We start from the raw sequence: 24,504 nt of genomic DNA on the forward strand, positions 1-24,504 counted from the left end.
CATTTATCTTTCCTGTTTTCTTTTTGCATTTATGGTAAGTTTAGGTGAATCACACTGCATCTATCTACATTTGAAATAGGCCTAAAAGGATCCCCCCCTCTCATATCCAGACAGGAATCATGTTTAAAAAGTATAGTTACACTTGTCCCCCTAAAATGACCAGCTTCAATTGCAAATTTCAATAATTATGTCAACCAGTGTTAAATTCCTCTAGGGTTGACAATATTCCCAAGTAATAGTGTGTTTAAACTTTAAAATAAGCAGACATTAAGCATATATTCATTCAATATTAGGAGTTCAGGAGACCCTATCGTGCAATTTGTATATTTTTTCCAACTTGGAATAGAGATTTTTTTTTTTGTAACTTAGGAAACATGGTTTTCAGCATTATTATTTAATAGCACACTTTATTTTTTAATTCAAACTGCTGGTCATAACTATGAGTTGCATTGATTTCTCTTCAAATATGGTGCTTGAGTTAGCTGACCTGTTAGGGTTATGTATTTTTCCCTGAAGAGATCTGCACTAAAAATTGTTACATATAAAGTCCTCTAAAACAAATTAATTGTATTTCAACAAGCAGCTAAGTGTTTGTTTTTTTTAAAAAAGGTTCAGCATGTTCAGGAACCCCCAAATTTACTTTTCTATGCAGTTTAGGTTTCTCTGTTGGCTTATGGTTTCTCATTTGAAACATTGGTGCTTTACCAGACATACCTGGTTTGAGATAGAAGCCAGAAACCAGAATGCAGGAAGAGAAGTCAGTGCTCTCCCAGGGCCTGTTGGTCAAAGGAGGATGCTACAGAGGGAAACTCTGGGCATCTCCTGTAACCTTTGGAGAACCCTCTGTGAAATGAGAAGGTAAAGGGGGTAGCCCTCAACTTGCAACCATTCATTTAATGGCTGTTCAAAGTTACAATGTCATTGAAAAAAGTACTTACAACATTGCAGCATCCCCATGATCAAAATTCAGGGGCTTGGCAACTGGCATGAGTTTATGATAGTTGCAGCATACCAGGGGTCATGTGATCACAATTTGCAGCCTTCCCAGCTGGCTTCAGACAAGCGAAGTTGGGGGGGGGGAGCAGGATCTGCTTATGGATCATGCGATTCAATTAACAACTGCAGTGATTAACAACCATGGCAGAGGGTCATAAAATCAAGTGCAACTCACTTAACAGCCACCATGATTAATCAGCAACAGAAATTCTGATCCCAATTGTGATCATAAGTAGAGGACTACCCCTATCAGCACAACTAGCTATGCTGATTGTAGGAGCAAACAGACAGAGTAGATTGGGGGCTGCAGAGAAAAAAGTTTTACACCTCTTTGCATGTAATGCTTCCATTCCAGGTACAAATGTGCAGTGAAATGACCCTACAACTCAGCAACTCTGAGGTGTGAAACACAAATACACAATACTAGAATGAAAATGCCACAAGTTTAAAATTGGTATAGTAAGTCAGATTAATTAAACATTAATAACAGCATTAATTTAAATCAGAAACAAGTGTAATGACTAGGTATTTACATGCATTGTACACATACCCCAAAGTAAACTAAAGTCAAAAGTGTCCAATTGATTGAAATTTAATGTTCATGATACACTTAACTGGGTTCCAGAGACTGCAGCTGAAAGCAAAATTTAGGCTCTCCTGGGCAAATGAATTAATAAATGAGCAGAACCTGATACATGTCACATCTTTTTGCAAATCTGCATGCATACTTTCTACTTAAGTGTAATTTATGCATGCAATAATAAAAAACCCACCAGTGAATATGGGAGTTATCAACATACTAAAAGTAATAGAATCATGGCAAATTGCTGGCTAGAAAAGAATAGTATTAGCCTAATGGGACCAGAGGTGTAGAAATGTTTGTTTTTTAGGTAGTATTTCTGCAGGAAAAACTTCCGAGATGCGAGAATGGACTTCTAAACAGACCCCTTTATATTTTTGAGCTCTAAACACTCCTATGACCTTATATTGACTGCAATAATATGTTCTCACCTCAAACTTCTGCCTCATTTCTGAATTTCCTTCTTCATCAGCTTCTGGTATTGGCACATTATAATACTCGCCTTCTTCCTGGTTAAGTAATTTATACCTGAACAATATGAGGGAAACAATTTGAGATTTATAAAAAAGATTGTTTTATGCTTTTTGTTCTTACTATTTGAATGCAGGTCATTTTTTTCCAGACGAAAAGACCAGAAATAGGAAGTTGTGTGCACCCTCCTAGTATTCTAAATTTAAAAGGGTTGTGAAAATATCTACCCCTCACATCCTGGATATAAATTGTTTCAATTTCTACCCTCAAAATGACGCTACAGGGCACTGCACACCAGAACAACTAGACACATTTCCCCCGAATGCCATCACTCTGCTAAACAACTAATCCCCACAACAATGTCAAATTATCTACTAAGACTGTATTTCTTTATTCTTATCATCCTTCCCAGTACCTATCTCTTTCCTAGTACCTATCTCTTTCCACTTATGACTATAAGCATGTTGCTTGTATCTTTAAGATTTAGATTGTTTTATTTGTTTCCTAGTATAATTTGATTGCTTATTAGTAATCTAGGACTATCACTTTGTATCTTATGATTATTGATGAATGTATTCTATTTTATTTTTCTTATGTACACTGAGAGCATATGCACCAAAGACAACTTCCTTGTGTGTCCAATCATACTTGGCCAATAAAGAATTCTGTTCTGTTCTGTTCCGTTCCGTTGTACTCTACTCTACTCTTTTCTATTTACTGAGGCCAAACAGACTCTCCTTCATAAATGATGGTAAATAATTTTAAAGGGTGCAGCATTTGCCTACAGTAAAAAATTAGCATGCAGGATGCTAAGTAGGCAGTTAATTTGAAGGGATTTTCATCCCTTCCGGAGAAACCAGGGAGAGGGGTTGCATTATTGCCTTGGATTCTTCTATCCTCTGGGGAACCAACTGAAAAAAAAATGCTGTTTCTACATCAAAGCAAGTTACTGACTGAAGTATGTTTTATTTGAAAACTCAGCAACTTTTTCTGCTTTCCAACTCCTATAACCTAATAATTACACATTCTGTAACTATCTAATTGACACAGTGAGAAAGCATTTCATCAACTGAATATAATATATGGTTCATACATTAATGATGGATCGGTGAAAGAGTCTGGGGTTACAAAGATGTCTTACCATCCACAAGCTGGCGACTTCTTCAATTCTGACACCCCAAAAGAGAGAGATCCCATGAAATCATTCCTAGTGGTTCGATCCCAGTCCCAGACTTCCACTGATAACCTTCTGTCTTTGTCTGTGGGCTTTAATTTACTATGAACAGAAAAGCAATTTAACATATTTAGGCATTCTACAGAAAAACGTCATTGAAATATGATTAAGCAAAGTATTTGCATGCCGCTTACAATGCGAAGGACTCGTTCCAGTGTGGATTGAGCGTCGAGCGGATAGTTTTCGTTTTCTGTTTACTTTCGTTCTTAGGATCTGGAATAAGTTTCAGTTTAACATAGGGGTCTGAGAGTCCATTGGGATCCATAGGGATTAGATTTCTTGCATCCCTCACTGCAAACATACAAAATAACTATTAATAAATTACAAAGATTATAAAAAATAAGCCAGCTGGGTGACCTTGGACCAGTCCCTCTCTCTCCGCTCAACCCACCTCATGTTGCAAGGATAATAGGAATAGGAGGGAGACGGGGAACCCCCTGCAGGGTAAGGCTGAGGAATATAGTCAGTTCTTGGCGGACAAAATTGCTCGGTTTCGATCGGAACTGGACTCCACCCCTGCAGATCCAGCCGGGACACAGGGGAATAACTTGGTAGACCATCTCTGGGTTGAGTTTCAGGATGTTGCCTCCGGGGATGTGGACAAGGCTATGCGAGCTGTGAGTTCCTCCACCTGCATACTGGACCCGTGTCCCTCTTGGCTGACTGCCAACAGCAGAGAGGTGACACGAGGCTGGATCCAGGCGGTTGTTACCGCCTCTCTTCGGGAGGGATACCTCCCCACCGCGCTTAAGGCGGCGGTGGTGAGGCCCCTCCTGAAGAAACCGTCCTTGGATCCAGCAGTTCTTAACAACTATCGTCCAGTCTCCAACCTCCCCTTTCTGGGGAAGGTTGTTGAGAAGGTGGTGGCCTTACAGCTTCAGCGTACCTTGGAGGAAGCTAACTACCTTGACCCCTTCCAGTCTGGCTTCAGGCCCGGTTACAGCACTGAAACCGCTTTGGTCGCATTGACCGATGATCTCTGGAGAGCCAGAGATGGAGGCTATGCGTCCATCCTGGTTCTCCTCGACCTCTCAGCGGCTTTCGATACCATCGACCATGGTATCCTTCTGCGACGACTGCGGGAGGTGGGGGTGGGCGGCACTGTTTTACAGTGGTTCTCCTCCTACCTCTCGGACAGGTCGCAGTCGGTGTTGGTGGGGAGGGAGAGATCGTCCCCGAGGCCCCTAACCTATGGGGTGCCGCAGGGTTCGGTTCTGTCCCCCCTGCTATTTAACATATACATGAAACCGCTGGGCGAGATCATTCGAAGGCACGGGATAAAATACCACCAGTATGCGGACGATACTCAGTTGTATCTGTCCGCCCCGTGCCAACTCAATGAAGCGGTGGACGTGATGAACCGGGGCCTTGAGGCTGTTAAAGACTGGATGAGAGCTAACAAACTGGTACTCAACCCGGAAAAGACCGAGTGGCTGTTGTGCTTTCCTCCCAAAAATTTGGCTAACGTTCCTCCAATCAGGCTGGGGGGGCAAAACTTATCCCCCTCAGATAGGGTCCGCAACTTGGGAGTCCTCCTGGATCCACAGCTGAGTTTTGACCACCACTTGTCGGCTGTGACCAGGGGGGCATTTGCCCAGGTTCGCCTGGTGCGCCAGTTGCGGCCCTACCTGAACCGGGAGGCTCTCACAACAGTCACTCGAGCCCTTGTGATCTCTAGGCTGGAATACTGCAATGTGCTCTACATGGGGCTGCCCTTGAAGAGCATCCGGCGACTTCAGCTAGTCCAGAACGCGGCCGCGCGAGTGATCATGGGCGCACCACGGTTCGCCCATATAACACCAATCCTCCGTGAGCTGCGCTGGCTACCTGTTGATCGTCGGGTGCACTTCAAGGTCTTACTTACCACCTATAAAGCGCTCCATGGTAGTGGATCTGACTATTTGAGAGACCGCCTCCTGCCAATCACCTCCCTGCGTCCCATCAGATCGCACAGAGTAGGCCTCCTCCGAATTCCATCCGCCAGTCAGTGCCGACTGGCGACTACGCGGAGGAGAGCCTTCTCGGTTGCTGCTCCGACATTATGGAACAACCTCCCCGTGGAGATCCGTACCCTCACCACAGTCCAGGCCTTCCGCACAGCCCTTAAGAACTGGCTATCCCGTCAGGCCTGGGGATAGGATTACTCTCACCCCGCCCGAATGTTGAGTGAATGTTGTGTTTTTATGATCAATTTTCTTTTAATCACGATTCCTTTCTTTTTAAGTCTTGTCTTGCACTCCCTTCCCTTCACTGTTGTAAGCCGCCCTGAGTCCCCTCAGGGAAAAGGGCGGCATATAAATTTCCACAAAAAAAAAAAAAAAAAAAAAAAAAAAAAAAAAAAAAGAGGGAGGGGTATTAGGTATGTTTGCAGCATCAGATTTTTTTGTAAAAAGAATAAGGGTGGGTTCTTCTACTGTAATACAATCAACACAACGTTGAGCCATATTTTCACATTAAATGTTAAAAACATCAGCAAGATGCTATTAGAGATATATCATTCATTTGAGAAAAAGTTTCTGTTCCCAAAACACCTTGTGGTCCAAATAACATAGCAGAAACCTTTTCAGAGAGCTATTGATGCTAGTAGTAACAAAGTCCAAAAGCTTTCATAGATATAAAATATGATGGCTCAGCTGTTAAACAGTGAACGTACCAAGATATCAGTTTTTGGCTTGCAACCTTTTGTATAGTGACAATTTCAAAGTCACTGAAAAAAGTGACTTATGACCATTTTCCACACTTATGACAGTTGGAGCATGCCCAGGGTCATGTGATCAAAATTTGGGTGGTTGGCAACCAGTACATATTTATGACAATTGCACTGTCCCAGGGTCATATGATCACCATTTGCAAGCTTCTCAACCGGCTTCTAACCAGCAAAGTCAATGGGGGAAGCCAGATTTGTTTAACAACCGTATGTTTCACTTAACTGCAGTGATTCACTTAACAACTATGGGAAAAGAATCATTAAATGAGTCAAAACTCACTTAACGAATGTCTCAGTTAGCAACAGAAATTTTGGGCTCAGTGATTGTCCTAAGGCGAGGATCAGTATAAATAGGGATTCTAATTTTGCCACTGAAGTAGCCCCCATTATGCCTGGCTTTTTATTCCTGAGTGGATCCATCTGTTTTCGGTACAGAACATTCAGCTTACATTTGCTCAAAAGAGAACACAATCCTACTGATGGCTTATCAGCATTCTAATTAAGCTGAAAAAAGTGGGCAATACACTAAACAAACAAACAAAAATCTCATTGAAATTTGACCATTTTGCCAGAACAAGCTGATGGCCTGATCTTGGGCTTCTGGGAAGGCAAAATATGAGGGTTATCTACCCATCCTTGCTGTAGAATTAGAATTGTCAAAATCCTTTAATCAAAGCAGACTTCCAAACTAGTCTGGGAAGCACAGGAACCAGGAGGTTCTCTGAATTCTGTCTTGATTTTAATAATCTTTTGGGTCCAACCAAAACAAAGAATAAACTGGCTTTTTTCAGGCACAGAGATTGGTTGGGGAAGTTTTATTTGCTGAAGATAGCACTCTATTTTTTTTCAAATTTAAAAGCAAGAGTAATATTTTTTTTTAAGCACTCTTCACACATGCAAGAGCTTCCTGTGGCAAAAGTGTGTTCGATCTAGTCAAGGCTTTTCTGGGAGAAGGTGAGGTGTCAGCTTTGCCATCTTTGGCTTTCATGCCTCGCTGGCATCCTGCCCAGGGGTGGGCTGCTGCGGGTTTGCAGGGGTTCGGGAGAACCTCTAGCTAAGATTCTGTGCAGTTTGGAGAACCCTCAAATCCCACTCCTGGCTGGCCCCACCCCTCCCAGAATCCCCACACTGCCCATTTTGGATGCAGGTAAGTGCAGGGCGTGCATGGAGGCTCAGAGAGGCTGAAAAATGGGCCTACTGGAAGTCTGGGAAAGCCGGAAATGGCTCCGTTTCCAGCCACTAGAGGGCCTCCAGAGCCTGGGGAGGCCATTTTTGCCCTCCCGAAGGCTCAAAGAAATGGCCATGCCCACCCAGCAACCGGGCAGAGAACCCCTTGCTAAATTTTTTGAAGCCCACCCCTCATTCTGCCATCACCTTCAGGGGGGAGGGGAAGAGTAAGTGGGAAATAAACATGTATGGGCCAGAGGTGGGAGGGAATGAGATGACAGCTTGACAGACACCAGGGATGCAAGAAACCAGCCTGTGTCAGTCTTCAAGGCGATGAAGTTTGAGAAATGGAATGTGGATTGTTCCCAACATCCCGAGAGGTTCTCAAAACATCCATATGACATGACATTGGCTGAAGACAGACTGGTCAAGGAGGGAGAGCTGGGATGAAGGGGAAAAGTTTGTAACCTTTTGCATGAGAACCTTAGTTCTAGCCTGATTTTACTGCAGCCAGCAACCTTTAATAAAAGAACCCATCACTTCAACCCAATGGAGTCGAGGGTCTTTCTTTCCTAAGGGATCTGACTGGGGCAGGTCTGTCAGTAGGAACATTTTACTTTCTCCTGCAGTCTCCACAATTTTGAGTTATTCCACGGATTGCTTAAAACCCGGGAGCAGAATGGGAAGCAGCATCAACCTTTCCTCTTCCAATAAAGTTATCCTCTCTCCCATCTTTCTATTAATTGATTTGAATATCTGAGGAACCATCATTCCCCAATGGGATTGCCCTGCCTCCCTCATGCTGGCAGAAGGGGCCCACTGTAGACCCCATCAGCCAAGGGATTTTGTCTGTTCAGGTCCAGAAGAGCCTTTTCTGACATGGCCTCTACCCTTTGGGCCATCTTGCTGCAGGAGATGAGATTCGCCTCCTTTCTTTTGGCCTTTGGGAAAAGCCTTAAAACCTGGCTGTGCCAATTGGCATGGGGCCCTGAAGGAGAAGCTGTTGGTTGGAGATGGTGCAGTAACAGAGAAGGTACCACCACTTCTCTGCCCCAACATGTGGTTTTTTAGTTTGTTTTACTTTTTTGTTAATTTCAATATGTTCTTACAATTGTTGTATCTGTATGTTTTATTACATTGCAAGCTGCTCAGAGTCGTCTCGATGGGTGGCATATGAATTGAATAAACAAATTAAAAAATCATTATTTATCCACAACATCAATAAAAAAAAGTAGGACAGAGAGATAAAATATATGATGCAGTAGGGTTTTGTTTTAGCTCATACCTCTTAACTTTCTTTAAGATCTAAAGGTTAAAAAAAAGAAGAACTTAGGCAAACTTGCTAGATAAACAAAGCCCAATATTCTGTAAACTTTAAATTTGGCCACCAATGCAGAAACAGCTTAGCTATAAATTGCAAGTCAGAACATTTTTCCAGACAGCTTCTGAGAACATGACCCATTTTCCTTTCTGAAAATAAAGGAATGACTGTGGTGGGAGTTGCAGCAACACAGTACTGCTTTTGTCTATCAGAAATAATAAACAACGAAGAGCAAAAGCCTCAGAATCTATGGCCATGTCACCAAAACACCCAGTGAAATGTGCATAATTGTTTAGTAAAAGGTCAGTGGAATCATTATAGTTTCTTTAATATTAAATCTGGCACAAGAAAAGCTCTACCTTGTAACATGTGGTGAAGAAAACGAGCATTTTAGGCACAATAGAATTAATTCTTTACAAAACTCAAATGCTTAAAAAAGTGAAAAAAATAAGTAGAAAATGGGTTTGAATGATAGGATAACTAGAATAACATTTAATTTTTCAGACGGGGATGAATAGTGTTAAATATGTATCCATATATCCATCCATATACTCCTATCTATCTATCTATCTATCTATCTATCTATCTATCTATCTATCTATCTATCTATCTACCTACCTACCTACCTACCTACCTACCTACCTACCCACCCACCCACCCACCCACCCACCCACTCATCCCCCTCCCGCCCTCCCTCCATCCACCCTCTTCCATATTTAATTGTTGAATTTGATGGCTGGAATATGATAGGAGTTATGGTTCAGTGACTTATGGGTTACCACAATTCATCGTCCTTCTATAAATAATTTTTATTTCACAACATGTGGAAGATCATTGCCTTCTCACTCTCAACCCCCCCCCCCCCAAATTACCTTATTTTAATAGAACTGTTAATTCAGATCAGGGCAGAATGCATGAATGTAGGATTGATGTCAACCAATGTAACTAGTTTCTTTTCCTGTCTCAATCTAATTATAAAAGAGTAGATTTATAATTTAACTGAACTGTATTATTCTCATTAAAATACTTTTGAATTTTACAAAAAAAAAGGATATTTCATGACTAGGGCATGGTTATAGTGCTGATCAAGAAAAAGTGTTAACTAAAAATGAAATATAGCACCAATACATCTTCTTACTGATAAATCATATACCCAGGAGCAACTATTTCAAATATAAGAAAGAGAACTGCATACTCAACACTTCAACAATTTTATCTGTTAGCCGCTTCAACATATCAGTATTGAGGGAATAAAAAAGATGGTACCTAATCTAATTTAGGATAAATTGAATAGCCAACTCTTCAAAGTCATTGATACATGCTTTGTAGCTCCAAATTATATTACGACTGTGTTTTGGATACATCAGGCAAGGTGCTTCTGGGTTGAAAAGATTAGTCGGTGACCTCACCTTTGTCCAGGGGATACCTGAGGGGGCTCCTTTCATGCCTCTGGTATTTTCCCACTGAAGTGGTACCTATTTATCTACTTGCATTTGCACACTTTCAAAGCTACTAGGTTGGCAGGATCTGGGACAAATTGATGGGAGTTCATTCCGTCGCACATCTTGTTCTTGGGTTTTGAACTGCAGAGCCATTGACCTCTCAATGGTCTTCTATCTCAGCATTCTAACCCTGAGCCATTTTTAAAGATTATAATAAAAACATTATGGCACTTTCGCCACTGTATTTATGCATATTCTAAAAATAATGAATAACTATTGAGTATTGTTTAGTATTGGAGCCTTTGTCAGTGCTTAGCTAAGCTTCATCAATGACTCCATTAATGGGGTTTGTGAAAGAAACAATGCCACAACTTAGTATTAAATGTGTCTAGCAGAACCTGCTGGTTGCCCAACAAAGTCCCCCCCCCCCCCCGCAATTTCTCTTGACTATTTCTTCATAAAATACATTATAATTCCTGGTTTGCATGACTTGATCCATTTGGACATTGACAACTGTGTTACTCTACTGCTTGTTCATGATTAAGCCCTAATACCATTTTCGCCTGGTGTATGAATGTGATCAGTATTACAAATTGTGGGCAAAATTATGTTCCACTGTAAAAGGAGGCGAACCCAAGGCTAAAGAAAGAGGAAATTAGAGGACAAAAATAATAGTGAAGATAAGTGCTTAAACTCAGAGGGAAAAGCCATTAATTTTTAGATTAAGACAGTAGCATTTGTTTAAGCACAGATCCTACTTAAAGAAGTTTTGGCATCAATTAAAAGTAGATTTTTAAAATGTCAACATGGTGACACCAACCACAGATTTGATAGAGTGAGGGATGGTGACAGGTTCAGAAGCCAATCTGTTGTACATGTCAAAACTCACTGGGGAGAGGTGGGGGAGAGAAATCAGAAAGGTTCTATAAGGTTGTAAATACTTATGGCAGTTATCTTCACAGTTGAAACACAAACAGATCAATATTAAAAGGAGGACCATTACTATTTGTGGGTGGAGTTAATAAAGCATGACAGGTCCACATGCAATATTGACTGGGGAAGGATCCAGGAAAATAGATAGAGGGAAGATGCTAAAACCTGCACAGGGAAGGACTGAAGAAGACATAGCGCAGGGGTGTCAAACTCGATTTTATTGGGTTGTGTTTGACCTTGGGGGGCTGGCACATACTCACAACTAGCGAACTAATGTGCTGAAGCTGACCAGGCTGTTTACTGAGGATGCTAGCCAGATGAATACCGATGGATGCTGGTAGGCAGAGGCAGATTTTTTTTCTTATTTTCCTTCTCAAAAACTAAGGTACGTCTTATACTCCAGAGCGTCTTATACTCCGAAAAAGACAGTATCTCTGATGTTGATTCCTGACCAGCATTGTTGGCAAAGTTGTTACCTACAAGCTGTATATTTTACAAATGGAAATTCTAGCTTAAAATTAATAGACATTGCATCTATGAGCTTATGTTGTACAAACTTATTGTTTATGAAAGACCCAGAAAACTGTATCCTTGTTGTAGTAACAAGGATGAAGCCAGGGTACACTGTATGATCTAAGAATCCACACTGATAAGGCAGCATCCGTGGAGCTGCAAATAAGAAGTATTTCTATTTTATAACTCATGGCACTCAATATCAAGAAAGAGAGAAAAAGAGAAAGAAGGAGGAAAGGAAAGGAAGGAAGAAAAAAGAAAGAAAAAGAGAGAGAGAGAAAAGAAAGAAAGAAAGAAAGAAAGAAGGAAAGAAAGAAAGAAAGAAGGAAGGAAGGAAAGAAAGAAAGAAAGAAAGAAAGAAAGAAAGAAAATAAGTTCAGGACACATTGTAGAAACCTTCAGGCTAAAACACAGGCTGCTGAAGGAAAAAAACTCTTTGCTTTTCTTGCTTTTGTTTTATAAGATCTGTTCTATTTGTACTTTTGTCTACATAATTAGCACTCTGATATCGTCTTTCTATTTAGCTGATCAAGGTTTATTATTTCTCCTTTTTGGTGATAGTGATTGGAAAGAATACCAATTAGAAAGGACTTCCATTTCTGTAGTCTGCCTCTTTGATAGCAACCTGTCTTGAATGAGACAGGTCAAGAGAGGTTGGAAGTGGCAGATTTTTCCTTTCAAGATCAAAGGTTGGACATTAACAATCACGCATCAAGTAAAACATAAATTTTGAAAGCAAAGCCGTAATCAGTACCTTCTTTTGGAAGCAGTGTGAGTCAACTGCAAATTAGTTTGGGAAATCTGCTGGCTGATAATTTCCACCTGTTTTGTTCCAAATATATTGTAATGCTACATGCCTCAGATCCTGGAATAGGATAGCCAAGAAATCAAGTCCTCAACCAAGTGTAAATACTAAGTTTATTACATGGACATGCAAGCTGATATCCTTCAGAAGTTTGGGGTCAAAACTCCCACCATCTTTTGCCATTGGCTGGGCCAGCTGTGACAGATGAAAAGTGGTCCTATGCCCCGGAGAACACTGTGCCTATTGTGGTTTCGTTGTTTTGCAAAGCCCAAGGCCCCCTCCACTCCTTTCCATGTGCTGTTCTGAGCTTCTTTTGTTTGCATATCATATGGGAAATATCTGCAGTAATCACACCTGCATTGAGGTGGACTGGGACCGACGCCAGTCTCTAGTGCAATTCATGTAACATGAAGCAGAAATCAGCCTCTCTAGTTGTTAAATCTGCACTGAGGAGAAGACACTTTTAAGAGAAAGTGTAATACTTCCCTCATATGGAAAACAAGAAACCCAAAACTATTGCACTGAGGTGTCTAAGGATGCAAGGTTAAGCATTGGATTTTCTCATTTCACTTGCCACACAGTTACCTGATCATCACCAAACTAAATTAGGAAGGCTATATTTCTCCTATAGCATTAAGTTTCATCATGCAGAATGCCTTTCTATACCTTGAGGCTCTGTAATACATTATTATTCTCAATTCACCGATGTTATTTTAATGTGTTTCTCAGGAGCAATAGCACTTCATTATAGTCACAGGTTTTGACTCCTGAGGCATAATTCTGTAATAACCACAGAGCATTAAGAAGTTTCTATTTCACCCATGCCCTATACTGCAAGGGAGAGAACAGTGATTCATTTCTCTGAAAATAAGTTTAATATCTAATGTAATGACATTGCTGTAAGTTTATTACACTATATTTGAAACAGAGAAAGAAAATGCTTTGGCGTAGTGATTAAGGCACAGGCTAAAAATCAGGAAACTGGGAGTTCTAGTTTTCCCTTAGGCATGAAAGCCAGCTGGGTGACTTTGGACCTGTCACTCTCCCTTAACCCAGTTCACTGTACAGGGTTGTTGTTGGGGGAGGGATAGGAGGAGGAAGGAGTATTAGGTATGTTTGCTACCCTAGGTTATTCATAAAAAACAATACAGGAGTAAAAAAAAATTTAAGAAATAGAAAAATATTTTTCAGTTCTACCTGTTCCAACCATAGAGATTTATTACTCTTTCAGAAATCAAATGCACATGAAAATGTGCAAATTCCCTCAATACACTTTGTAGAATGCACTATCAGTAAAATGTGGATAACTTTTCCCCACAGTGATTGCCTTCTTGTAGACCCTGCCTGAAGAAAGAATACATCAGCTAATGGTTTGTCTTGCTCCAAAGTTTAAATTCATAAATTCTTTCACAATTTCATAAGATGCCATTTTCTCGGGAAGCCTAAAGGTATAGAACAAAATTTTTATCATAACTCTCACCTTCTGAAAATGTCCATGTATTCTCTCCATTATTGGGGGTGGGGTGGGGAGCGAGAGCTTACATGAAGGAAAAAAACAGTGAAATAGGTGATATGTCTTAAAACATTAATCCAGTGGTGTGTGTGTGTGTGTATTTATGTGAAGATGGGAGAAACTAATATCCTGAAGAGAACCCTTCTTTCTAAAAGATATAACAAGTTGCAGTCCATCATTTGGAAAGCTTTCTGCTGTCCATCTCTGGCTTTGAAGACTTGTGTTTGCACCAGTGGTGGGTTGCAGGTGGTACACCCCGGTACAGGCGTATTGGAGCCGGCCCGGAGCACTGAATACCATTCCAGTACGGTGCTCCGGAGGGCCCACCTGCCTGCCCTCACTCCTTACCTGTCTTTAAAGACTTCGGCACTTCCGTGCACGGCACCTATAGTGCCTGCGCGACGCTCCGCTGAGTAGCTGGAGCATTGCGGAGGCGTTGCTAAACAGTAAGATGCATGTGCACATTCTGCGTGCATGTGCGCACGTGCTGTGCGCGTCCATGTGGATGACGCTGGGCCCATTCTAACCATACCAATTGGAACGGGATCTGGAACCCACCACTGGTTTGTACTATATGCTGAATGAAAAGGATGCATAAATGGACATACATGTATTTTTAATACACCTCAGCAACAGTCAAGTCCACCATCTGGAACCAATTACAAGCAGTTCTCATTTAACGACTGTTCAACTTTACAAGTAGAACACGTGGTACTTACAACTGTTCCTTGAAGTTCCAGATATCCTAATTATTATAATTAACCAAGGACTTCCTGTAAAGCACAGGCCAAAATGATTTGCCCTAAAGAGAATAAAACTGGCAAGGATGCATTGTCCAATATATGCCCATTATTAAAATAGGTTTTCTATTTTAATTCTATTTTTTTTAAATGATATTATTCCTTGCTTCGTAATTTGCAGTAATATTAGTCCTCTAAGCATGGATAGAAATTCGTGGCCATTTGAAAAAATCCCTTTCTCAAATTCAAATCCACTTAACATTTGAAGAGATAACAAAATTCTCTCCGTTTTTCCAGTGTATTTTATAGTTTTTTTTTTAAAAAATGGCTAAAGTATCACATTTTTAATAATTAAATACAAATATATTCCTCTGAAATTAATCATGAATTGTGATATCAGTTTGATGAATTTATATAATGAAATGTGAATTATTGTTTTAATAATAGGAGTTATTTTGGCCATAGACACACCAATTATAAGGGGAAAAATTGTATTGAATTTCCAATCTAATTTATAAATGCCAAACTTTGTTTTATGTACTAGGAGTAAATGTTAGAATTAAAAACAATGGCAATTTTACATGACACTCAACCTTGCTAGATTTGACAGAAACTTACTTAGCACAATCATCTACAAGTCATGTGTAGGAAGCACCAAAGCAAGATGTGAAGGTAATTGCTTCCCACCTTGTTGTTCCTCCAAGTAGTAGCATATAACTACCCTGATTAGTGCACACTGAGAAACTTATACAAATAAGAATTTGTCAAAAACATCCAAGCTAATAGCTATTGTTTTATAATATGCTGACAATGAATTCCATAGTTCAGTAGCATTGTGTGAAATACTTCCCTTCAAAAAGCAAAGCCATTACTAGAAGCCAATATGGGTTCATCAACAACAGATCATGCCAAACAAATCTTATTGCATTCTTTGATAAAGCGACTAAACTGGTGGACCAGTGAAATGTTGTGGATATTGTATACTTGGACTTCAGTAAAGCATAGAAAAATGTGGAATGACAGCAGTACCACAGATGGATTTATAACTGGTTCTCAAACTGTATTCAACTTGTAGCCTTTATTGTATAGTGAGCTTCAATAGGCAAGAACAAGACCAGCATAGCTACAACAGCATTTATTGACTCAAAACTGGAACTGAGGAACAGCAGGCAAATGCCTGTAATTTATACTCTGGGCCCACAGGGCCTTAACCAATCATAATGCTTGAAAAACCCGCCCAAATATGAATGCTCTTAAGTTTCCCTCCAAAACAGTTGGAGCTAACAGTAAAGGTCATCTAAGGTTAGTTTCACTTTATCAGGGCTTAACACAACAATATACATTCAATACATAACAGTCCTGGAAATACAGGACTACATCTACATGGAGAGAAGCATGCTGGAGTACCCCAAGTTTCTGTCTTAGCCCCAATATTCTTCAACATTTTCATAAACTATTTAGATGAGGATCTAGAAGGAGAACTCATCAAATTTTCAGATAATGCTAAACTGGCAGTTGGAAGGAATAGCCAACACTTTAGATCCAGAAGGATCTTGACAGACTTGAAAACTGGGTCCTATCCAACAAAATGCATTTCAGCGGTGAGAAAAGTAAAGTTTTATACTTAGGCAAGAAAAACCAAATGCACAAGTATAGAATAGAATAGTAGCTGGCTCAATAGCAGTCACTGTGATCTAGGGATTTAGGAGTCCTAGAGCAGTGTTTTTCAACCTTTTTTGTGCAAAGGCACACTTTTTTCATGAAAAAAATCACGAGGCACACCACCATTAGAAAATGTTAAAAAAATTTAACTCTGTGCCTATATTGACTATATATAAAGTAATTTTCCCACGGCACACCTTACACTATGTCATGGCACACTAGTGTGCCACGGCACAGTGGTTGAAAAACACTGTCCTAGAGGACAACCATTTAAGTATGAGCTAGCAATGTACTGCAGTTGCCCAAAAATCTGATGCAACCCTAAAGTGCACCAACAGAGGGCTAGTATCAAGATCATGTGAAGTGTTAGTACTGCTTTATGCTGTTTTGGTAAAACCACACTTGAAATGCTGTGTCAGTTCTGACCATAATACAAAAATATGTTGAGATTCTAGAACAGGGACCCCCAACTTGTGGGCCATGAGGGAAATGGTTGGTGAGTTCATGCCACATGCCTTCTCGCTTGTGCAAGCAGCGGGTGAATGCATGCGTGCACACTCCATTTGTATGAGCAGCAGGCAGACATGCATACTGCTCAAACAAATGGAGCTCCGTGCATGCCTGTGTGCTTTCTGGCAGCTCACGTGGAACCATCCCTTCTCCCCCACCCCAGCCAGTCCACAAAGCTGGAATTGTTGGGGAACTCTGCTCTCGAAAGATTGCAGAGAAGAGCAACAAAGATGATTAGAGAGCTGGAGGCTAAAACATACAATGAATGGTTGCAGGAACTGGATATGTCTACTCTAACAAAGAGAAGAACTATGTGTGTGTGTGACATGACAGCAATCTTCCAATATTTGAGGGATTGTCACACAGTAGAGGGAAGTCAGCCTATTCTCTAAAACACCTGAGGGCAGGACAAGGAGTAACGGGTGAAAACCTTTCAAGGAGAGATCCAGCCTAGAACTAAGGAGAATTTTCCTGACAGTGAGAACAATTAATCAATGGAACGGGTTTGCCCCCTGACATTGTGGGCGCTCCCATCACTGGAGGTTTTTAAGAAGAGATTGGACAATCATTTGTCTGAAACGGTATAGGGCCGTGATGGCAAACCTATGGCACGTGTGCCACAGATGGTACCGAGAGCCCTCTTTGTGGACATGCCAGCCGTCGTCCCAGCCTAGCTCCACCACGGAAGCATGCGCACCTCCCACCGGCCAGCTGGTTGTCTGGTTTCATGGGGGTGGGGCGCATGTGCGGGGGGGGGGGCTTGCATTGCATTTTGAGGGTTCGCGTCCATGCGCGCCCCATCCCACACTCCGTTTTGGGCCTGAAAGGCCTCCTGCACCAACCGGGAACCCAAAATGGGGGGCAGGGGGCATGCATGGGGTTGGTGCTCGCATTGCATTTTGGGGTTACACATGCATGCTTTGGGCACTCAGCACCAAAAGGGTTAGCCATCACTGGTATAGGATTTCCTGCTTGAGCAGGAGATTGGACCTGAAGGCCTCCAAGGTCCTTTCCAGCCCTATTATTCTGCTATTCTCATTTAGCTTTATTTATAGGGTCTTGGAGTCTACTATTTTATAAGTAGAAAATCTCCACCTGTGTAATTGCCCCAAATGACCAAACCAGCCATTTGAGAAAGAAAAAGCATTCTTTTCTGCAGACTATTGCTACAAGGATTGTGCATGATAGGCAAAAGCAAAGAAAACAAGGTCAGGCGTCCTTCAAGAAGAGCTGCTTTTCCAGACACCCCTGTCAGAGATGATTGTGAAGAATCAAGGAAGGAAAAAAGGGTGGACATAGTTTCATTAATAGGCAACTGCCCACCAACTAACCTCCCCCCCCAAAAAAACCCCCACCAAACAAACAAAAACAAAGCAGACCACCACATCCCTTTCTTCCAATTTGCTATAGGGCTATAAAAGCAGGCCGTGTGCTCTCTTTTAGCAGGGCAAATCAAAAGAGTTAATTAGGAGACAGAAGGAGGAGGAGGAGAAGCATACAATAGAGAAAAGATAAAATACTGTACTAGCAGCAGAGTGGAGGTGGATAGTAATACCCTCAGTGCTTCAAGGCTTATGTGACACTGTCAGTTTTGTATCTGCTTAACTGCCTTTTCTACCTTCAGGGCATCTGTCAAAGTAAGGCCTACTTTATTTATTTCGCACAATGCATTTTAAGAGCAATTGGAAGTCTGATTCAGACTCCTACAGAATTCTGCCCTGGGTAACACTAAATTAAGCCCTAAGATCAGCAAAAATTAGAGGTAACTCAATACCGCTTTCCGGAAGATGATTCAGAATACTGACACTCCTACATTTTGCCAGGCTAAGAATATCATGCTTCCTTCCACCTCAAGTTGTGAGGAGAGCTCCCCCATAATTTTCCTCTCCCTCAGCTATCCGGTGCTACGAGAATAGAGAAAATAGCATCCACCATTGGTGGTTCTCTTGAAATATCAGGCCAACTAGTTTTATTAAGGTAGATTTCCCTACCAGATTCTTTTGTGTCTTACATCAGTGTTTGAACTCCCTTTGCTGGCTGGGGAATTCTGGTAGCTGAAGTCCACACATCTTCAAGCTGACAAGTTTGAGAAACACTGCCTTATATTATCTGGGGTTCGGATTGCTGGGTGCACTATCGTGATATGGTGCGCATGATGGGACTCGGAGTCCTCCGTGCTACACACTTCTTCTGGCCCAGACAAGAGTTGGTACCAATGATTAGTAACAGAAGCTGTGTCTCTAATTTTAACAAATGATCAATATTGATTTCCAATTTCATTCTTGCAAAAATGTTTGCTGTGAGTATAATAACCTTGTCACAGAAAATGCTAGAAATATTACAGATAGCGGCCTACTAAATTCAGTGTCAATTATATTGCCAATAGTCTACGAATAAAAATAGACTTAAAATTACTTTGTCTTTCCTAATTTGAAAAAAGCGTCTGCGGAAAGCTTAGTTTTCATTTTCATGGACTGCTGCTTCGGAGAGGTCACTAAAGTTGAAAGGAAACCAATCTACCTTAAGCAGTAGGATTGAGCTGCCTGCATTTTGTCAGTTACATCGAAACATGATTCAACTATCTATTTTTAAAAAGTATTTAAAAATAACAAAGAAAACAAAAAATCTAGTTTTTTTGTTTCATTTTCTATTTTTGTAGTTTCAGATGAAGATAGAATCATAACATTCTTCGTTCAGTATAGTCACCCAAGCAAATGCATTCCTAACAGATGGAGGTCTACTTCCAGTCAATACATTCAGTGGTCCATCAACTTTTCGGGTAAATTAATTCCTCAGTCAAAACTCATGTTAGTGTTGGGAAGCTGTTTCCTAGCCTTCAATTTTAACACAACTTAAATACAGTGTTTATTTTCTATACCCTGAAAAAATAAATGAGAGATTTTGATGTTTCTGTCTGGGACAGCTGACACTTGAAGTATGTTATCACACACACACCAAAGCTAAAATACCTACTTCCTTCACATTTGCCCCTTAAGATTTAGGCTCTAGTTGCCTGATCATCCACAATGCCATTCTCTGAATATGTTGATTTATTTACTGCTTTAATTTATATGCCACCCATCTCACTGTCAAGTGACTTTGGGCAGCTTACAACAATATCAAAGTGTGATATAAAAGAATAAGAACATTAAAAGCATTAGGAATTAAAACAATACAATTGACCAAGAACTAGATAAAAAGGAATCAATGCGTAAATAGGGTGGAGGTGGGATCTTCTCCTAATCTACTAAGCACCTCCACAGGCATATGCCTATTTTGCAGATCCATCACATTGCTGACTTCTATTCAGTTTGTAATCAATTACTATTTCAAGGGATTTTTTCCTTAGCGGAATTAGGCCAAAAGGACATGCTGTTCCTTGCTGGAAGCCCCAAAGCAGAATATGGGCACACTGTGTCATTTTCCATCCTCACTTTCCAGCCATGGATGCTGGGTACGTTCTTATATGGATAGTAAGCCTATTACACCCTTCAGTTCAAAGGAATTCATAATCCTTTGTTCCAGCCAGAGGCTGAAATTTTACTGAATATAGTACATAAGCCATTTTTTATGCTTATTGCCTCAAAGCTATTCAATATAAATGAATAAAAGCATCCTTAAATAAGCCACATTACATCTAAGAAGCTTTCCTTACCTGTGACTTCCAGCTTGTCACCAGTCACTTCAACCTTCAAATAAATCCTCCCTCTTTTTTCCGTGTGATCCATTCCACAAAGACTTGGAACATTTATTACACATTGTATGTGAACATTCATATCACAGGCTGGAAATCAGAAAATAAATAATTTAATATCCTAAGGAGTGTAAAGGACAGACATAACTAATTGGCACTACCAGTTTCATATTGCCAGGGAAGTTGATCTTATCTCTCGGGTATTAGGGAAAGCTTGTCAATTTATAGTCCGCTCAAAAAAAAAAATTCTTTCCACATTCAGTACGTAAGGTAAGAAGTGTGTTTGCAGTATCTTCTCACGAATGAAAGCAAGTATTTTCTCTGTCAGAGGGCAAATCTTGAGGAAAATGATTTTGAGTTAAAAAAACAGCCATTTCTGCTGCAGCCTTGAAGACTGCTTTTACACAAATCATACAGAGACATATGACAAATTTGACCATAGTCAGTGATTCCCCAACATACCAAATAAGTGTTGAGACAAATTTTAATGATGCCAGTTTAGACATTAAAAACTATATGGGTGGCATTTAGTTGAAAATAAGAAGGAAAATGTAGGGAAACATAAGTTGGCTGAATACCTGGTAGGGCAGTGATGACTAACCTTTTTCTAAAGGTGTGACAATGCTGTGGGTGCGCACACTATCATGTATGTCTGTGTGTGACCCCTGCACCTGAGTATGCATGTGCAACCCTCACCACCACACATGTGTGTGAGTTTTAACCCTCCCCAGGCTCCGGAGGCTTTCCTGAAGACCGGGGAGGGCAAAAATGCCCCCCCCCCCACGCCTCTGGAAGACTGAATATCAGCTGACCGGCACGCACATGTGCACTGGAGATGAGGGCTGCTGTGCCGGCAAATATGGATCCGCCTGCCACCTGTGGCATGCATGCCATAGGTTTGCCATCACGGTGCTAGGGTTTTATAGAAAGCAAAATGAAAATAAAAACACATCCAGGAAGATAAGATCTCCTCTTTTTCGGGATTGAACTCTGGCCAATCATTAAATTCCAGGTATTTTAAAACACCATACAACTATCGATTACTATTTCAATGCTTTTGGTTTTGAGCATCCATTAAGGCGTACATAGTGGTTCCATAAAAATCTCATCAGGAAAGCTGCCTTATATTAGTAAAAGAATTATGTTTTAGCTATTCCCTAGGAAACACCATGTGAAAAATTCTTTCCGGGTTGATTTTTTAAAATCTGTTTGGAAAAATAAGTGACTACAACTATTTTTAATCAAAGTCTTGACAAGTGCTTTGTTTGACAATAAAACTGTTGAATCAAAATGTTGTAAGGATTGAGATACCTAATTTTTAGTTCTTCCATATTAGGGAAAAGTGTATCTTTATACCTTGACATTAGAATCTCTTCAGAAATTATAGACACAGTTTTAATTCTAGAGGTAAACCTCATGTTCAACTCATGTTGAAAGGCAGAAAAACTGAAAGAGTTCTTTGTCTTTCTTCCATAAGAAACAAAGTCTTAAGAATGCCTGATTTTCTCAAAGCCAACCATTAAGCCATGGGAATGTAGGGAGTCATTACAAATGAAACTCACTGTAGCACAGTGGTTAAAATGCTGGGCTTTTTTGTAGTTTCCTCTGCTGATGAATATATCCAGAAAGAATAGCACATTGTTGCTTTCTTCTTCTGTATTGAATTTTATTTTGGAAGCTGTTATTGATGGTTTCTTGTGTCTTCTCTCATTGTTCCTTATTTATTATAACAAAGGTTTCATTTACATATCCTATGTATGTATGTATGTATGTATGTATGTATGTATGTATGTATGTATGTATCTATGTATATTTGGCTGATTGTGTGGAAGTGCTGTGCTTTCTAGATGCTGTCGTCTCTTCTGTAAGTCTTAAGAGTGGTGATCCTATGGATGTTTTTCTGAATTGTTCATATATCTGTCAATTAAACAGTATGTAGGTAGTGAGGCAGAGGTTGATGGGGTCCATGATTCTGGGTATTTTAATCTTAGAGTATTTAGCTAGGTCAGGTGAGTTGTGTAGTACTGCTGCGTGGATTCTTTTGCTGGTTCTGGATCTATGTATGTGAAGAGTGCTGTGACACTGAATGAAACCATAATTTAATCTTTTATTTTTAGGTCTTTGATTTTCTGAAAGCACTATAGTGGAGAATTGATAATATATTTGCAATGTACAGTAGATTCTCTGGTGACGACCATAATTTGTTCCATAACTTTGGTCCCAACCTGATTTCATTGTGAACCAACCTAATATTGGAAATTTGGCGCTTACAAAAAATGGCGTGGAAGAGGAAATTTGCCTGAAAAAAAAATTGTGAATTTTTTGGTCAGAACCCAATTTGGTCGTGGTTAGAAGCGTTCATGACCAGAGGTTCTACTGTAGTGGGGAATTGATGGAATATTAACAATACCCAATCAAGGAGCCATCAGCGAGAAAATCACCCACACCAACACAAGTGAGGCAAGTTACTGTATACAAACGGAAAGTAAAGTCCATATTTACTTGCACTGATGTTGTTACCTAGCTGGGTAATTAAATATATGCAAGCTCAGAGAGCACCAAGGACTCCACAGGAGTAGGTTTCTAAGGAATCCCCAAAATAGCTTCCAAGCCATTTAATTAGTCATAGGTGACAGCTTGCTATTTTTATAGCTATTGAAGAGGAGTTCTATTCAAACCACATGAGGAGAAACAGCAGTTTGTGTACTTTCTGACAACAGCTGTTTTTATTCATCTCTTTGTTGCAGCTACCGTTGCAGTCCTAGTAGCAGGTTACCTTATACTTAGAATTTGACAAACTGCCTTAGGTTATGTTGTGAAATTGTTTGTGAGGCACTGTCCCCACTCCATTTTTTTCAACTTCTCTCCTTCTACCTGATGCAGCATAAAATAATTTTGACTTTTCTTGATAAAATTGTAATGGGAAGGGATATATGGTCTTTGCGTTTATCTAAGCAGTGATCAGTAAGCTCAGATACCCTGGTGTGGGAGTCTTAATTTTTATAGCATTGGATATTTATACTCATCTACATCCTTCTAGTTTTCCATACTTCAACTACCGTAATTCCCTGGGAAAGACACAGTAAAAGAACTCACTCGTGGGTCTATTGTATGAGACTTGGGTGCACTAGCTTCTGTTGCCAACTCCACTGGGTTGCTCCAATGTGTAAATCATATGGCAATAGCCAAAATTTCACACACTTTTTGGCAATGGCCCTAATGCTTTATTTATGGGGAAGTCAATTCCCCAGAAAAAAGTGGGTTCTTCTATTGGTGGCAATTTGCAAGGGTGAATCAACCAAAAAAACAAAAGGATAGTGAACAAGCATTATGAAGGCATTATTATGAGGCCACAAACTGCCATTAATTTTTTTTTAATGCTTGGGCTTTTATCATAATATTGCAGGTCAACTGCTGATTGAATATAATGCTTCTTTCTTCCAGTAAGTTTCCATTAATATATGGCTACAAAAAAATCAACATGATAAAAAGCTCTTCTCATTTATAGTCTTTTGCTAGATGTGTTGAAATATTCATTTCAAATGGACTACTACATTTGTAATTAACAGGAACTACAATAAATTTTACTGGAAAGTAGTTAGACACAACTCTAATGGCTTCATTGATTTTTTTAAAATAAAAATAAACTCTGCATGAAATAAATATCTTACTGTCACATTTCATCCCTTGGTGCAGAAGTCCATAAAGTAATGAACCACAATGGTCACAAAATGTTGGGCTCCCATATGTGTGGATTTTGAACTTATGCTTGCTTCTTGGATCCTAAAAAGAAGATAAGTGTCAGTGTCATGTTACCTGTCAATCAATGAAATTAAAGACATTAATGTTGTCAAATGCTAAATGAAAGTTTCTGAATTACAAATCCACGTACAACTCCTTGCAGAATACATATATCTCCATGGACAATAATCGTGCGTTCACACTATATACGTAATACAAAGATACTATTATCTATTCCTTTCTATTACTCTCCCCCCCCCCCTGTGTGTGTGTGTTTCCTGCAAAGATCACTTGAACTTCAGAAAATTATTTTTTGGAACGTTGTCATATTCTGGCTGAAATACAACCAAAGTTGTGGTTGCATACTTTGGTTTTTGACTGCTACTTAAAGAAACTTGAACTGGCTGAAATAGCATAGAAAACATATTCTACATTCTTATCAACAACTTAACTAAAAACTACCCCCAAGGAATTT

The 24,504-nt window shown here is 40.1% G+C and overlaps 1 protein-coding gene across 1 annotated transcript in view; it reads right to left on the reverse strand.

Annotated features, from left to right (window-relative positions):
• The window catches only part of PRKCA (protein kinase C alpha), a 211,135-nt gene that overhangs the window by 41,884 nt on the left and 144,747 nt on the right, over positions 1–24,504 (reverse strand). The window contains exons 4-8 of the mRNA XM_032209981.1: positions 23,960–24,071; positions 20,250–20,378; positions 3,416–3,572; positions 3,189–3,323; positions 2,008–2,104 (exon numbers count right to left, since the gene is read on the reverse strand). Coding sequence (XP_032065872.1) covers positions 2,008–2,104; positions 3,189–3,323; positions 3,416–3,572; positions 20,250–20,378; positions 23,960–24,071 — 630 coding nt within the window. The remainder of the gene's footprint in view (positions 1–2,007; positions 2,105–3,188; positions 3,324–3,415; positions 3,573–20,249; positions 20,379–23,959; positions 24,072–24,504) is intronic.

The sequence above is a fragment of the Thamnophis elegans genome, chromosome 2 (assembly GCF_009769535.1).
Source record: "Thamnophis elegans isolate rThaEle1 chromosome 2, rThaEle1.pri, whole genome shotgun sequence".
Taxonomy (NCBI): domain Eukaryota; kingdom Metazoa; phylum Chordata; class Lepidosauria; order Squamata; family Colubridae; genus Thamnophis; species Thamnophis elegans.